The 15,862-nt window shown below is 43.5% G+C and overlaps 1 protein-coding gene across 3 annotated transcripts; it reads left to right on the forward strand.

Annotated features, from left to right (window-relative positions):
• The first annotated feature begins 426 nt into the window (after positions 1 to 426).
• Positions 427 to 9,376, forward strand: LOC306786219 (serine/threonine-protein kinase mTOR-like). 3 transcript variants are annotated; one of them, XR_013772471.1, is made up of 7 exons: positions 427 to 544; positions 1,007 to 1,149; positions 1,351 to 1,459; positions 1,643 to 1,875; positions 2,364 to 3,503; positions 4,352 to 4,491; positions 8,864 to 9,376. XR_013772471.1 is itself a non-coding variant. In XM_079280918.1 (5 exons), the coding sequence occupies exons 2-5, from the start codon at positions 1,021 to 1,023 to the stop codon at positions 2,571 to 2,573; spliced, it is 681 nt and encodes a 226-aa protein (XP_079137044.1). In that variant the 5' UTR covers positions 427 to 544; positions 1,007 to 1,020; the 3' UTR covers positions 2,574 to 4,047. The 3 variants fall into 3 exon arrangements, 1 of the variants encoding a protein (XP_079137044.1); XR_013772472.1 differs by having other exon boundaries at positions 2,364 to 3,478; XM_079280918.1 differs by lacking the exons at positions 4,352 to 4,491; positions 8,864 to 9,376 and having other exon boundaries at positions 2,364 to 4,047.
• The last annotated feature ends 6,486 nt before the right edge of the window (positions 9,377 to 15,862 follow it).

Genomic DNA, 15,862 nt, shown 5'->3' on the forward strand with positions numbered 1-15,862 from the left:
AGAGAGAGAGATTAAGTAAATATATATACATATACATATATTTATTTATTTCTCAAATTAATCTTTCTAGTAGAGACAAGAGCCTGGATTGCAATAAGGCAGAGGACAGTTAACAAAAACAACAGCAGCAAAACGTGTTTATTAACTTGCAGTAACACATATGCACATACTTTATATTTTTTTGCTTGCAAGGCAGTCACCCTGCCCTGCAGGATTATTTTCTCCAAAATTGTCCAAATCACATTGAGTCAATTATGAAAAGAGAAACACGTATCAATAATATTCACACAAGGATGCAAACTTTTACTGAAAACTGTACTTTACTCAAGGACATATGCGCTACATGCGTTCAGCTCTGCGCAGGCCACTCGACGCAACACAGCGCTTGTGAAGTTTTCCGCACGTACCCTGCTGCAGACGGCCCAGCCTAACTTAGCGATGCGATACCTAGCTAACATTTCTCTGCACTAGCTAGGTAGTCGTACAATGAGAGATATTCTGCAAGAGCCGAATATAAATTGACCGACACATATAAGAGAAACACGTAAGTGGTTCAAAGCGACGTTGCTATCTTGCTAACACTTTGCTACAATAGATAGCTTAACCGTAGCCATGGCTAACGTTAGCTAAACAAAAGCAGCATGATACACTCATGAGGCTCTGTGTTAGCCTGTAACCTACGTGACATAACACAACGACACACTACTTAGACATGTCAGTGTTGTACTAACTCTTATTATTGTACAGGGTATACTTTTTCTAGTTTCGTGTAATGTCTGTTTGGTATGTTGAGTTAACCAGTAAGGTTTCTGAAGCTAACCAGACGCGTTAGCTTGCTGCAACGTCAGCTAACAACAACATTGACCTGTGTAAACAACTCAGGACGGATATAGTCTCTTTCCAAGTATGGTATTTGAACTTGTTATTCTTTTCTTTGTTGCATTTCCTTTGACGACCCAGGAAATGTTAGCGAAGGCATAAATCCACGTTATATGTCTCCTTGCAGATTAAGCCATCCAAATGGTGATCATGTCAGGCACAGCCACTGTGCTGCAGCAGTTTATCAGTGGGCTGAAGAATCGAAATGAAGACACCAGAGCAAAATCTGCCAAAGAGCTGCAGCACTATGTGACCACAGAACTCCGAGAGGTAAACATGGATGTAATAGAAACCTGCCACTAGGATAGGATTACAATATACTGTTGTTGCCCACAGCTGACTGATCAGCTGTTTACACTGATTCATTGTGGATATGAAGACTTTTTAGACACCTAGTTTTCATTTTTTTTCTTTCATTGTACAAGTCATCAGTTATGCTTTTTCAACACACATTTTTTGTGCCTTCCACAGTTAAGTCAAGATGAAGCCACTACATTCTACGATGAGTTAAACCACCACATATTTGAGCTGGTATCCAGCTCTGATGTGAATGAAAAGAAAGGAGGGATTCTCGCCATCGGTAAGCCGTAAACTTCGACATGCCAGATTAACTTCATTCAATTTAACTTTTGATTTACCAACGATCTGGTGGAATTGTCCAGAGATAAGTGACTGTCCTGCATGTATGTCACATGAAGATGTGCAATACAGCACACAGTATGTGTGAAACAGCATATTACTGAGACTCAATCCTGTGTTCCAGTGAGTCTGATTGGAGTGGAGGGAGGCAATGCCACCAGAATCAGCCGCTTTGCCAATTACCTGCGCAACCTGCTCCCGTCCAGCGACCCTGTGGTGATGGAGATGGCCTCTAAAGCCATGGGCCACCTGTCTATGGCAGGGGACACCTTCACTGCAGAGTATGTGGAGTTTGAGGTGAAGAGGGCCCTGGAGTGGCTGGGAGCAGACAGAAATGAGGGCCGACGCCATGCTGCAGTAAGTGATTCACAGACGGCAAGGGCTGTGTTGTTTGTTGTTGAAATAAAGCCACTTCTTGGTGGTGTTTACAGTATGTGTGGTGGAGATGAGGGCTGAGGACAGTTTCACTCAAAATTGTCCCATTGACCCGTTTTTACTTTGTAAAGCAGCACAAAGCTAGAGTACTTTTATTTTAGTGGCACAGTTTCCTCCGGACACATTCATCTCTCACGCTCTCTTTACCACATCGTCCCCGAGTTGATGGTGAATGGACACATCATTTTAGCAACCAAATATAACATTGTTATGACAACACATTTAAGATGATGACGGAACAGTACACACACAATTTATTTCCAGTAGCACTTTTTTTTTTTTAATTCTAAGGGTTGATATTAATTGCCGAGTGATGTCTCAAAGCACAATATTTACACATATTTTACACTGGAAAGACCCAAGAACGGCAATCAATGCCCAGCTGTGAAATGCTTTCCTGTCCTCTCCAGGTGTTGGTGTTGAGGGAGCTGGCTGTGAGCGCGCCCACCTTCTTCTTTCAGCAAGTGCAGCCCTTCTTTGACAACATCTTCTACGCAGTGTGGGACCCCAAGCAGGCCATCCGGGAAGGGGCTGTCTCTGCACTGCAAGCCTCTCTCATCCTCCCACCACAAGGAGACTGTGTACCGTGGTCCTACGCCCAAAATCCCTGTATTCACTGAAGGAGATCCTAGGGAGTTTGCTCGGCTTAAGGTTGCCCTGGAGAACCTGCTGCCTGAGGATGCTACAGAGCGCTTTAATTATCAGATCCTGGTGGACCACCTGAAGTATGAGGAGGCACTGCTCATAGCGGACTCCTACAACAACTCGTTGCAGCCCTACACTGACACGATGGCTAGCCTCATTGAAAACTATGGCCAGCCGCACCAGTTAGCTCTCAGAAAAATCGCTGACCTGATGGATGCCCCGAACATCGCACGTGGAGACACCTGTGGGTTCAAGCAGTTTGCACTGCGATTGAGAGCACTAGTTGGTATGTGAGATCAGCTTGGGGACAGTGGACATACTGAGCTTCACTGTGGGTCACATGTGACACGGCTGTTGTCCAAGCTGCCTCAGGATATGCGGGCTGAGTTCAAGAGGTTCCTGTACCCCATGCGTGTTACCATCCCCAACCTCTTCCACTTTTCAGACTGGCTCGACTATGAGCTGAAGATTCAAGAGACTGTGTACGTTTCACTGTACAGAGAGGATAAGAACAAATCAGGACCACGGCCAGAGAATTACCGCGACAGGAGCAAGAGTGGCAGGAGCACCAGCATACTGCCACTACTGCTTAAACACGCAGCACATTCTCGACCAGTGTGTAAGCTTTGCACAGCTGACAGTGGAACAAAAAACAGCCTGGATCAAGATCAACAAAAGATGCTGGAGATGCGGCCGCTCGCACCAGGCTGCACAGTGCCGCCTGAAGTTTACATGTCAGAAGTGTAAGGGGAAGCATCTGCAAGTTCTGCACGATGTGAATATAAAACCTGCAGCTGAGAATACGTCCTGCCTTGTCAGCACAACCAATGACGTACTGTACTTGGACAGACGGTCCGGGTGCAGCCAAGTCCTACTCAAAGTGAGTAAGGTGTTGCTGCGCAATGGTGAGCACACACAATTGCTTGTTTGACTATTGTCAATAAACCTCTCAAAAGGAACATCTTGTCTGGAGTGCATTCTGATCGATGCCCCCTGGTGGCCACACCTTTTAATGAACCACAGTAAAAATATACAGTCCTTTCCCAGTCAATACAACAACCTATTTAGGCCAACAGTATGTACCTGACAGTACTCTTCTTCCTCTACCTTGGTTTGTTGCAAAGTAAAAACACAAATGTACCTTGAAGTTATTTTCTATGTCGTTCCTTATTTTGTTATCATCTGTGCCTCGCCAGTGTTGGTAAGTTCTATATGATCATTTTGAAATAAACTACAGCAGTGTTATAAAAAATTATAATAATTCATTAATTTATTATTCATTAATGTCAGATCTTGTTCCCTTGGACCTACATGTATGTATCATTACGTTCTGCACTGGTTAACAATCAGTAAAGATTTCAATTATTTATGATTTAGTTTGAATTAAATTGGGAAGAATTATGCTGCACGTTGGGGCCATAATCTAAAGCTTTCCCCATTTTAGTTATATCAACATGTAATATTATGATTATCAATACGTAACAGTACTAACAGTAATGCCTTTGAGTCAAATGAAAATCAAAGACATTAAATTATAATTTCACAATATTTATTGTATATTAATTGTCATACATAGTCAGATTATCAGAAATATTTTGACATTGTTTCAAATAAAAATACATATTTAGAAAGTTTGTCATACATTGATTTTTATTGTGCTGCTCTATAAATAAACAGTATACATACAACACAACAATGTAAAGGTCGTATAGTTGAGTTCAAAGTATTCATCTCTTGTGTTTGTGTCTCACAGGGCAGGACTCCTCTGTGCTATTGGCTCACTCGTGGGGCAGCTGAGAGTGGACGTCATCCAACCATCATCCCAGGAAGACCCAGACCCACCACAGACCACTGAACCACTCTCAGCACCCCAGAGAGTCAGAGACCCAGCGGGTACGGTGACGTCCTCCTGCCGCCCCCCCCCCCCCCCAACCCCCCAACCCGCTCCTCCACCCACTGCCTGCAATTGAAATATTGTTAATAGTGTTGATGTTGATGGAAGTAGAAGTGTTGGAAGTGTTGTTGATGGAAGTAGAAGTGTTGTTGATGGACTGCGGATGGGAAGAAAGTGTTCGTGTGGCGTGAGGTCTTGGTCCTGATGGACCGCAGACTGCATGAGTTAAGGTGAGAGCACCTTGGACGAGAATGTCCAGTAATTCCACAGAAGTTAACTGAAAAGTTGGAAGTAAGTCCGCTGGAGTTGTTCCCCTGATGTTTATGAACTCCTCTCTGGTGAAAGAGCTCTGGGTATCGCAGCATAAAACTGAATTAAAAACAAAACAATGCGCACCAACACGTCGAGGCAGCCGTCCGCAGCGCAATCTTGATGTATAAAGAAGCGATACTTAAAAGCTCTGCTGCACGATGCTACCTATCGTCAACCCCGCCAGACGCGAGGGAAGGCGTCTGGTGTTTTATCAGTCCGAGTCTGACCTCTGGGGAACCAGGGGCGGAGCCTCTTCAGGACGTTCCACACCAAAAGGGAGGGAGCGCGGATGGCCAGTGGGAAAGGGAGGAGGAGTCGGCAAGCGGTAGAACCCATCCCAGAAACTGCTAGGTGGTAACCGCTGGGTGAGAGGGTCATCTTCATCCTCTTCTTCTTCCTCCTCCTGGTCAGCTGGGACCAAAACGTCACCGGTCCTCTGCCTCTTCACACTTACCTGCTCCGTGCGCTCCTCTTCCCTGCTCCTCTTGGTGGACTCTGCTGACCTCTGGGGGACCAGGGGCGGAGCCTCTTCAGGACGTTCCACACCTAAAGGGAGGGAGCGCGGATGGCCAGCGGGAAAGGGAGGAGGAGTCGGCAAGCGGTCGAACCCATCCCACGTTGTCCGCCATGCATGCACCGCCATGTTTCCACAGCAGGCCAGAACGGACAAACCAAACACGGGCTCTAGCGAGAACCTTTCACGTTTCAACGTTAGCTGAAGGTAGGGATGGGTAACCTGGAATTAAAAAGGGCCTCCTAACAGAGTTTGGATTGTGTGCGGCCCCTTTAAGAATTAGGATTTGGGAGTGACGCGGATATGAAAGCTAGTTTATCTGTCTTTCCTTTACAAGCAGGACAATTATTTCTCTCTCTTCATTTGAGAGAAGTTCATATTTGTGTTGTCAACGTTGTTGAAACGTGCTAAAATCTCATATCATGTCGGCATTTTCAAAAAACTCCATGCAACCGTTTGAAAACTGTAAAAAAAAACTTTAAAAAATAGAATAATTCTAAACTATGCATTGAAAACATGCTAATATCCCAAACTGCATCAACACATTAACATCTTGCAAAATAGCTTTTTATTACAAACCTGTAACATGTAAACTCGTTTGTTAAAATGATCGGTTAAGTTACGTGACATTCGTAGCTGACAAGCTAGCTAACGTAACCGGGAGCTTAAACATCACATGTTTGTTCATAGTAGTAGTAACTGACAAGCTAGCTAAGAGCTACCGTTAACGTCATCTGACAAGCTAGCTAAGAGCTACCGCTAACGTTAGCTAGCTTGTCAGCTAACATTAGCGGTAGCTTAGCTAGCTTGTCAGCTCGTCTGCCTGCATCCGACCGTAGTTAGCCTTGGAAACTAACTTTGAATGCCTTCACTTTCAAACCTCAGAGGTTGACTAATATCTTACTGAGATTGTGACGATTTTACAGATGATTTATACTTCATATTATGTCCATAAACGCTCTGTAGAGTATTGTGTTTGATCAAGCCATACATTTTCAATGTAATATTATTCTTCAGACTATTTACTCTATTCTATACATGTTCACACTCGTAGCTTAGGTCTTGTCTTCCAATTTATTTTAATATAATACATTGTTTCCTTTGAAACTGTATTACATGTTGACCTATTTTGCATGTGTCCAATATCAAACCACTAACAGCATACACTTATTTGAAATAAATATGTAATAATATAACACATTTAGGCTATTTGTACATCCAGCATTTGGTTATTTCATCATGTTTTCATTATCATTACAAAACTTGGGTTTCTCCAGCAGCTGGAATTGGTCCGGTGACATCATCTACATGATGGATGGTAGAATTCTTGGAAGTTTAAGAAATCACCAACTGAAGTAGAAGTAAAGAAGGAAAACTGAGGGAAAGTTGGTTCAACAACAAACAACCTTTATGTGGACACAAATAAACATTGAGACACGGGTAACCTTAAAATAATTGACTCTTTGCTCCACAGAATCAGACAAAATGTTTCCGTTGCTTTTGACATGATGACATTTTAAATGAACACTGTGGCTCATCTTGCGCAATTATTGTACACAAGTACATGGAAATAGTCCACTGGTTATTTTGGTGGGGTTAGGGTTAGGTTAGGTTAGGACGGCCAGTTACGCTATTGTTCGCGCTAAATTACCCCATTTAAAACTGCAGTGTTACAGGTGTGTGAAAGGTGTTACGTCGGTCAACAAGAATTTCAAAACTGCTTGAATATTAGAAAAGCAATACATCCGTACGTTTCATTTTACCGTCACTGTAAATATGCCAGATATTAGTGTCTTTAATGAACAACTAACCCTGTGTCGACAGTAAAATGCTGAACAGAGCCAACATCCGTGTTTGTAGTTAGGGAGCGTTACCAAGCAACCCAAGAACGGATGAGACTACGGTAAACGAAGAGGACCAAAAAGGCTTGTTTGTATTGATTGACTACTAACTTGAGTTCAAACAACTCACTGTAGTCTCTAAATTCAAATGAAATAGACTTATTTTTACATCTCTCTCACTCTCTCGCTCTCCCCCCCACTCTCTGACTCACATAAAGCACCTCTTTAGGCTCCTGGTCCCAACGCTTCTTAACTTCAAAGTGCATCACTAGAAATCAGGCCACTCAGTGTGCAAAAATAATTTACTTGGTCAAACCAAATACTGTTACTGATGTGATGGGAGAAAATCGTGAGGCAAGGCAAACTACAGTGGCACTCCCTGCCATGGACTCGGGGTTCCTAGTTAGAGGGTTAATTGACAGAAAGATGTATTACCTGCCAGAATTTCAAAGCAGCATAGATGGCTCCTCAGTGGCCCTCAAGCAAAGTTGTTGAGCAATTCTTTGTGGAACCTGTCTAAATATACACAGGACTAAAGATCACCAGATCATCTGCATACATGATGTGATTAACCAGAGTATTTCCAATCATGCACCCAGTATTACAGGCTGTCAGTTGCTTGGACAGATCATCAACATACAGATTAAACAGAACTTGTCTGACACCATTGCTAACCCCAAATGGGGCTGACACACTTTTACCCCATTTTACTTGCATACTCTGGTGCGCATACCAGTAAGCCAGAATTCTCACAATGTATGTGGGGACACCTCTTTGGCTCAGTTTAAAAAATAATTTACTATGATTAACACGATCAAAAGCTTTGGAGGCATCAATAAAACACATAAGAAGTGATGAGTTTTGACCTCTGTATTTGTTTACAATTTCCTTTAAGGCATATATACACAAGTCAGTGCCATGTTTGGCTTTGAAGCCCAACTGGTGATCTGTGGAGGTGATGAAGTCCTGTATTCTGTCCAGCAGAATTCTTTCTAGGACTTTTGACAGGACGCTGGCCAAAGCAATGGGCCTGTAATTCTCTAGGCTACATACTTTACCAGCTTTGTTTTTAATGACTGGCACTAAGAGAACAGACGGCATTGAGTCTGGTAACAAGCCGTGAACCATGAAGCCAGTAAAACAAATAGCGAGGAGAGGAGCTAACCTCGGACTAGCATATTTAAGGTGTTCAGCAGTAATATGGTCTAAGCCACTTGCTTTGCCTTCAGACAGTTTATTGATAGCTTGGTGCACCTCATATGATGTAATTGCCATTGACTCATTACTCTCAGAACTGTCCACGCTATACAAATCGCTTTAAATATATAATATATTATTATTTACTGGAAGAGTCACTTGACCTACTTCATGGTTACGTGACAATAGCTGACAAGCTAGCTAACAAGCTAATGTTAGCGGGAGCTCGTCTGCTTGCATCCGACGGTAGCTTGGAAAGGAACTTTTAATGCCTTCACGTTCAAACCTCAGAGGTTGACCAATATCTTACTGAGATTGTGACGATTATGTCCATTAACGGACCAACAGGAGCTCAAGTAGACAGGTTGTGAACCTGAAATATCACTTTAAGTCCGGTAACATTACAAACGTTGAGATTAATTACACGGATAAACTACATTTGAGTATTTTGCTCCTTTTGTTTTGTGGTGTGAAATAAAACTAACTCTACATTTTGTTTTGTTACAGGGAGCCAGGAGCTGAGGGGGGAGAACGACGGCCTCTTCACCGGGGACAAACATTCAGCAACCGTAGCTTGGAATTAAGACATCAGTCCATTTGTAATATCTCCATTCTTGTACTTAAAGCTACAATGAAATTAGCTCTCAAACTATATAAAGCCTTTACTAATAGGACAACCAGTAGAGAGGACAATACACTTCTGATGTGTTATTGTTGCTGTCACACAGATGACCGTTGTGACTGTCACCTTTTTCTTTTATTTATTTAAACCCACAATAAGACATCCATGTAAATGATTTCTATATGAATTTGTGTGTATTCTGCTGTGTAAAATGTGTCAATCTTCTAAGTTTGCATCCTTGTGTGAATATTATTGATAAATGTTTCTCTTTTCATCATTTACTGAATGTGATTTGGACAATTTTGGAGAAAATAATCCTTCAGGGGAGGGTGACTGCCTTGTAAGCAGAAAAAGGGACAACTTATAGAAAGAATATAAAGTATGTGCATATGTGTTACTGCAAGTTAATAAACACATTTGCTGATATTTGTTTTGCTGCTGCTGTTTTTGTTAACTGTCCTCTGCCTTAGGATTGCAAGTATCCAGGCTCTTTTCTCTACTAGAAAGATTCATTGAGAAATAAATAAATGTATATATATATTTACTTAATCTCTCTCTCTCAATTTCCAATACAGATTTGTTGTATTAGAATAAGCAGAGACAACTAGCTGTACTGAATGGCAATAGAGCACTGGAAGATAAAATAAAAAGAACGAGTATAAATCAAATACAAAATATATTATATATAAGATAAAATAATTCATATTTCTCTCTGTCTTGGCTAATCGCACGCACTCACACACGCACGCGTCACTGAATGCCATGGAAACGGACCCACCCGAGGTTACTTGAGGCCTCAGAACGTTCTGATCGCTCACTCTGCACTTGGACCTGAGCGTAAACACCTCTTGGACATACCGTGGAGAGCCGACTCTTTGAGTTTTTAACTTCTTGAGAAAAGCTACTTTCGAAACTTGTTGGAGAAACTACTGTCGCTACTCGTGGACAACAGAGGCGCCTGAATATCTTCGGCTGAAGGAGGAGGAGCACCTGTGGGGAGTGCGCTGTGAGAGATGGCCCATAGCTGTGCTGGTAAGACAACTTTTACATTTATTTTCGTATTTTCCTTTTGATTCATCCCCTTAAAAGCATTTAAAGCATTCTCAGTTTAGAAATCAGTGAAAGGTGAACAGTTGACACTATATTATCAGGCCTGTCGGAAACAGACACTCGTGTAAGTTGATTATTCGAGTGAAAGAATGTCTTAAATGTGGCTGGACGTCTGTCGAATGTGTTCACAATAGTGTAGATGTTTAATTAAACACAGTTATTTTGGTTTGAAGGCATCAAATCTACCTATTTTAACATTAAAAGGCTAAATAAATGCTGAAGTTGTGCACCATGGTAACCATATGGAACAATTAGAGGCGCGTGTCAGGACGTAGCCTACGTCATCAAACCAGGACACGATGCGACCCGGAGTGGGTTTGACTGTTGAAACCTGAGTTATTGAACAAACATCTGATCCTTTGACGTCATCATATAACTATTTCTCTAACATTTAGCATTGAGATGCGCTTTGCTCGTTGTTGTGGTATTTGGTTTTCGAGGGACAAGAGAGCGATCCGTAACTGTACGGGGCTGCATCTCCTCCACGCTCTGTGATATGCAACTCATAAACCGGGAGAATAATGAATTGTAAACTAAAGAGGTTAGTCATGTTGGATTAATGTAGACACGTTTCACTGTGCGTCGCTAGTTCAACAAACACGTTCACGCTGTGTATTGAAAGCCATTGACCGTTTCGTCCACACAAATGCAAAATAAACGTCTTTGTCCAGAGCTCACGAGTACTCAACAGTCGGTTAATTGACCTGCTGACTGACTGGTGAGCAGCTGGAATCTGAATCCAGATCAGAAACGTGTGAAAAGCGCGTGGCCAGCTGCTCCTCTCACCCTACTCTGTTGTTTCGGACATATAATAATAACAGTAATAAGGATAATATCTATAACGACAATAATACTATTTATTGCTTTTATCATTATTAATATAGTTGTGTTATGTGTTCAAACTAACAGAGGCAGAGCTGCACTGTGTTTGCTATAAATGTTTAAAGGTGAACCCTCTTGTGTGTTGGGGACTTTGTGAGTTGTGTAGTACTGTCCTAGTTACTTTATGTCGTCTTTTCTGATTTGAACTTTGATTATTTCTTCATGTAATCCAGAAATATTTCATGTTATGAGAAATCCTGACAGTTTAAATGTTTCCCTCTCAGCTGGTGTCGACTACGTCGTTGAACGTCCTGCACAAGACGGCCTCCCTGAAGTCATCAGGATCCTCGACGACGATGACCAAGTAAGTGGTCTCCCGATCCTGATTTCTTGTGTTGTGGGTGGAGGTCAGGTGGAGCCAGGCGTGGTGGGTGGAGGTCAGGTGGAGCCCGGCGTGGTGGATGGAGGTCAGTTGGAGCGCATCGTGGTGGGTGGAGGTCAGGGGGAGCCAGGTCAGATTGAGTTCGTCGTTGTGGGTAGAGTTCAGGTGCTCCGCGATGTGCGTGAGATGCTTCAGGTGTTCTTCGCGGACGACGAGGAGGACGTGGACGACGAGGATTCCAGGTACGAAGACTTCTGCGATGACCTTCCGGAAGTGGATGATGAGGAGGAAGATGATCATGAACAGGACCGTGTTCGTTTCGCTCTACGTTTTGTTGTGGAACGTCCTCAAGATGCTCCGCCCCCAGTCCCCCAGAGGTCAGAAGAGTCCACCAAGAGGAGCAGGGAACAGGACCACACGGAGCAGGCGAGTGTGAAGAGGCAGAGGACCGGTGAGGACGACCACGAGGACGCGACGCCCTCAACTTCAGGCCTCGGATCCTCCATGAAGAGGACCAGAGAAGAGGACGACAGGGAGTCGGCGCCATCCACTTTAGCCTTCGGTCCCTCCACAAAGAAGAGCCGGGCAGATGACTACATATGTCTTCCACCCTCCACTTCAGGCCTCAGCTTCCCCCCACACAGGAGATACTGGCAGCCGGCTGAAGACTGCGACTCGGATTGAGACAGACAGCATGTTTGCTGCAGAATTGTAAAACCTTTGCGTCTGGCAGGACTGATAAAGCACCAGACAGCCTTCCCTTGCGTCTGGCGGGGTTGGCGATAGGCAGCAGCCTGCAGCAGAGCTTTTAAATATCTCTTCTTTGTTGATTTTCCATTTGAAAAATGGTTGATGCTCGACGCAGAAACCAAAGGTAGGTTAGCAGTGAAGATTCTGTCACGGGAGTTCAAGATCAGGACCCAATAGCAAGACTACAGGACACAGAATCTGGTAAAACAGATTTTATTTTACCAACAAAAGTCTTCCACTCCTGTCTGTCCTGGGCGAGTCGCTGGATGGTGCCCCATGAGTGGTTTAGGCTCTGCATCTCCTTCTCCACAGTTCTTCTCCGTGTGTTGCTTGGTCGGCCTCTTTTTCTTTTCCCTTCTGGTGTCCAATGTAAGGCTGTTCTTGTAATATCAGCAGGATTTTTTTCTCAACACATGTCCCATCCATCCCCATCTTCTGCTCATTCGGATGGTCTCCATGCTTTTGTGTTGGCATTTGTCATACAGTTCTTTATTTGAGATGGTGCTTGGCCAGAAAATGTGCAGTATTCGTCTTAAACTCTTGGTGTGGAAGGTTGATAGTCTGTTGCGGTCTTCTTGTGTCATTCTCCAGCATTCAGAACCGTACAATAGGGTGGATAAAACTCTGCTCTGATACAATTTAAGTTTGGTCTTGATGGCGTACTGCTGTGACCTCCATATGTTGGCTTGTATCAGACAGAGGTATGGTAAAAATGACTGACATTAAGAAAAGTTTTCCAAGTCTCTTTTACTCAGGTATCGATGGCTGTGACACAGGAAGCAACATCCTGGATCTCCTACACAACAGAGACCACAGGACCAGATGAGAAGGACAGAGGACCACAGGACCAGATGAGAAGGACGGAGGACCACAGGACCACAGGACCAGATGAGAAGGACGGAGGACCACAGGACCAGATGGAGAGCGGCGGTCGCCTTTCTTTCAGTGGGCTGAGTAAGTAATCCCTCACTAAGTATCAGGAATAAGATTCCATCATTGAACAATGTAAAGGTTGTACAGTTGAGTTAAAAGTATTCATCTCTTGTGTTTGTGTCTCGCAGGACTCCTCTGTGCTTTTTTCTCACTCCTGGGGCAACTGAGAGTGGACATCAACCAAATCCATCATCCCAGGAAGACCCAGACCCACCACAGACCACTGAACCACTCTCAGCACCCCAGTGAGTCTGAGACCCAGTGAGTACGGTGGCGTCCTCCCTGTCCCTCCCCCCCTCCGACACCACCCGCTCCACCCACCAGCCGAGAGGAGGAGGGGCGTCCCGTCCCCACCGGCACAGAGGACGTAGTTTGTCTCCATCTGCTTCTTCTGTGCTGGTGGGTTGATGACACCCCATGTAGCGCCTTGCACTGGGGCCGTTGGATTGACCCACTTTAGCGCTGATGGGTATGGTAAAAATGACTAACGTTAAGAAAAGTTTTCCAAGTCTCTTTTACTCAGGTATCGATGGCTGTAACACAGGAAGCAACATCCTGGATCTCCTAGACAACAGAGACCACAGGCCCAGATGAGAAGGATGGATGACTGCAGGACCAGATGGAGAGCGGTGGTCGCCTTTCTTTCAGTGGGCTGAGTAAGTAATCCCTCACTAAGACGACAGAAGTATCAGGAATAAGATTCCATCATTGAACAATGTAAAGGTTGTGTAGTTGAGTTAAAAGTATTCATCTCTTGTGTTTGTGTCTCACAGGGCAGGACTCCTGAGACCCAGTGAGTACGATGACATCCTCCCTGCCCCTCCCCGCCCCTCCCCCCCTCCGACACCACCCGCTCCACCCACCAGCCGAGAGGAGGAGGGGCGTCCCGTCCCCACCGGCACAGAGGACGTAGTTTGTCTCCATCTGCTTCTTCTGTGCTGGTGGGTTTGGGAAGCTCCTCACACACACACAGGAAGCCGTCAGCAGCTCTTTGCATCTGCTCACAAGTCAAGAAGGAGACAGATGCATTTGTCACATAGAACACAGCATGTTCATGTAAACTGTATGTACTGTATGTATACTGTTTACAGAGGAGCACAATACAAATAAATGTGTGACAAACTTTATAAATATGTCTTTGTCTTGGAAACAATATCATATTTCTGATATAATTCAAAAATCCGACAATGTACGACAACCTTATCGTATTTTCAGAACTCATAATATAACACCACATCAGTTAAACTGAGAGTTTTGTAAATATATTTGGTTCAGGGGGGAGACGCCGTTTCAAATCAGTGTTCAATTTGCATGATATCTACTGGACAGAAATCTCAGTCCAGCTCTCAGTTGGATTGTTATGATCACACACAGACGTTTGACAGTAAAGCGAGAGGAAGACTCTCCCACCCTTCCTGCTCCCAGACTTATCCCACCGACTGATAATGAGCAACAGATTAAACGTGTAAAATGAGGTCACGGCTGAGAACAATACTGTCTTACTTTCAACACAGTCTGCAGTCTGAGTTAATGTTACAGTTTCACCCCGCACAGTGTTGTCTTGCTTAATTGGGGAGATGGGATGATTGTGTTTGGAAGAAGCAAAGAGGCCTTCTTACTAGTAGTACTGCAAGTGAGACTGTGGTGCCATCTGTTGGCAAAAATATATCAGTGAATAAAAAGTGAATCAAGTTACAATACTGCCATCATGTGGAGGTTGTCCAGATGACATACATGCATCATTAGTGTCCCTTGTTTTTAGAAATGTGTCGCAAAATGCACCACAAAGTGATCTTCTCACTATGTGCATATAAAGTTGAATATTAATAACAATTCAAAAATAAAACAGATTTTATTACTTCACAAAGCAATACAATAACAGACGAGGGCTGCTCGGTATCATCCAGTGACAAATAAAAAGCCCCACATGGTACTCAATTAAATGAGATAAATTTGGGTTTCATGAATTGTGCAATCTTTGCATGATGTCGTTGGAAGCATGCAGTGATTGAAGTTTAGTTTAGTTCATGTCTACTGCCTTTCTATTCAGTATGTTATATCTAAATCAACAACAACACAAATGAAACTGCTGACATGTTTCATTCTTGGTTGAACCTTGTATGTATGCTCTGGGTCAAGATGATGTGAAGTTTATCATCACAGATCACGGATTTATGGAAACACCTATTGTAAACACACACACAGTCCAAACTATTTACATTTACACAATTTACTATAAAATCAAATCTCTCTCACACACGCATGCCTGCGTTAGTGGAGGGGGCGTGGTCGCATAATAGTGACGTCATAGAAAAACGGCGTTTCTGAGTTGCACTTGAAGTTTACTTGCTGCACCTACAAGATTGAGCTCTCAGACATCTGATCACCTCCAAACCAAACTGTTGGCGAACTGAGTTGAATACCTACAGCAAACAATACCAGTTGGACAGAATGGCTTCCAGTGGACCCCCGGCCCCGGTGGGCAGACCAGATCTTCAGATCTTCAGATCTTCAGACCTACAGGTAAAACATTTTTATTTATTTTTTAAATTTCATGCCAAATGTGTTTGTTAATGTTCCTTGACTCCATAAAAGGCAATTGCAGTACAAAACGTGCGTTTAATTACGTTAAATTAAGAATATTAAGCTAAATATTAAGCTAAAGAATGTTCAGCATTTAAGCTAGCTATTAGAAAAACTCATATTGTGAGGCCACTCACAGTTTCTGGTGTAAAACAATATGTTAAGACTGGACTTTCTTCTTCGAAATAGGTGTGGAATGTGTGACGTCATAGAAAAACGGCGTTTCCAGAATTTGCGAAAATTGCAGTTTGATTGGGGTGAGATGTCCTGAGCACACACATCACTCCTCGGTCGCCCAAAGCCA

This window comes from Melanostigma gelatinosum (genome assembly GCF_949748355.1).
Source record: "Melanostigma gelatinosum genome assembly, chromosome: 12".
Taxonomy (NCBI): Eukaryota; Metazoa; Chordata; class Actinopteri; order Perciformes; family Zoarcidae; genus Melanostigma; species Melanostigma gelatinosum.

Coding starts and splice junctions, on each gene's coding strand:
- LOC306786219 (XM_079280918.1), top strand. CDS start 1,021: ATGGTGATCATGTCAGGCACAGCCACTGTGCTGCAGCAGTTTATCAGT. Junction 1,150..1,350: donor TGACCACAGAACTCCGAGAG/GTAAACATGGAT, acceptor TGCCTTCCACAG/TTAAGTCAAGATGAAGCCAC. Junction 1,460..1,642: donor AGGAGGGATTCTCGCCATCG/GTAAGCCGTAAA, acceptor CCTGTGTTCCAG/TGAGTCTGATTGGAGTGGAG.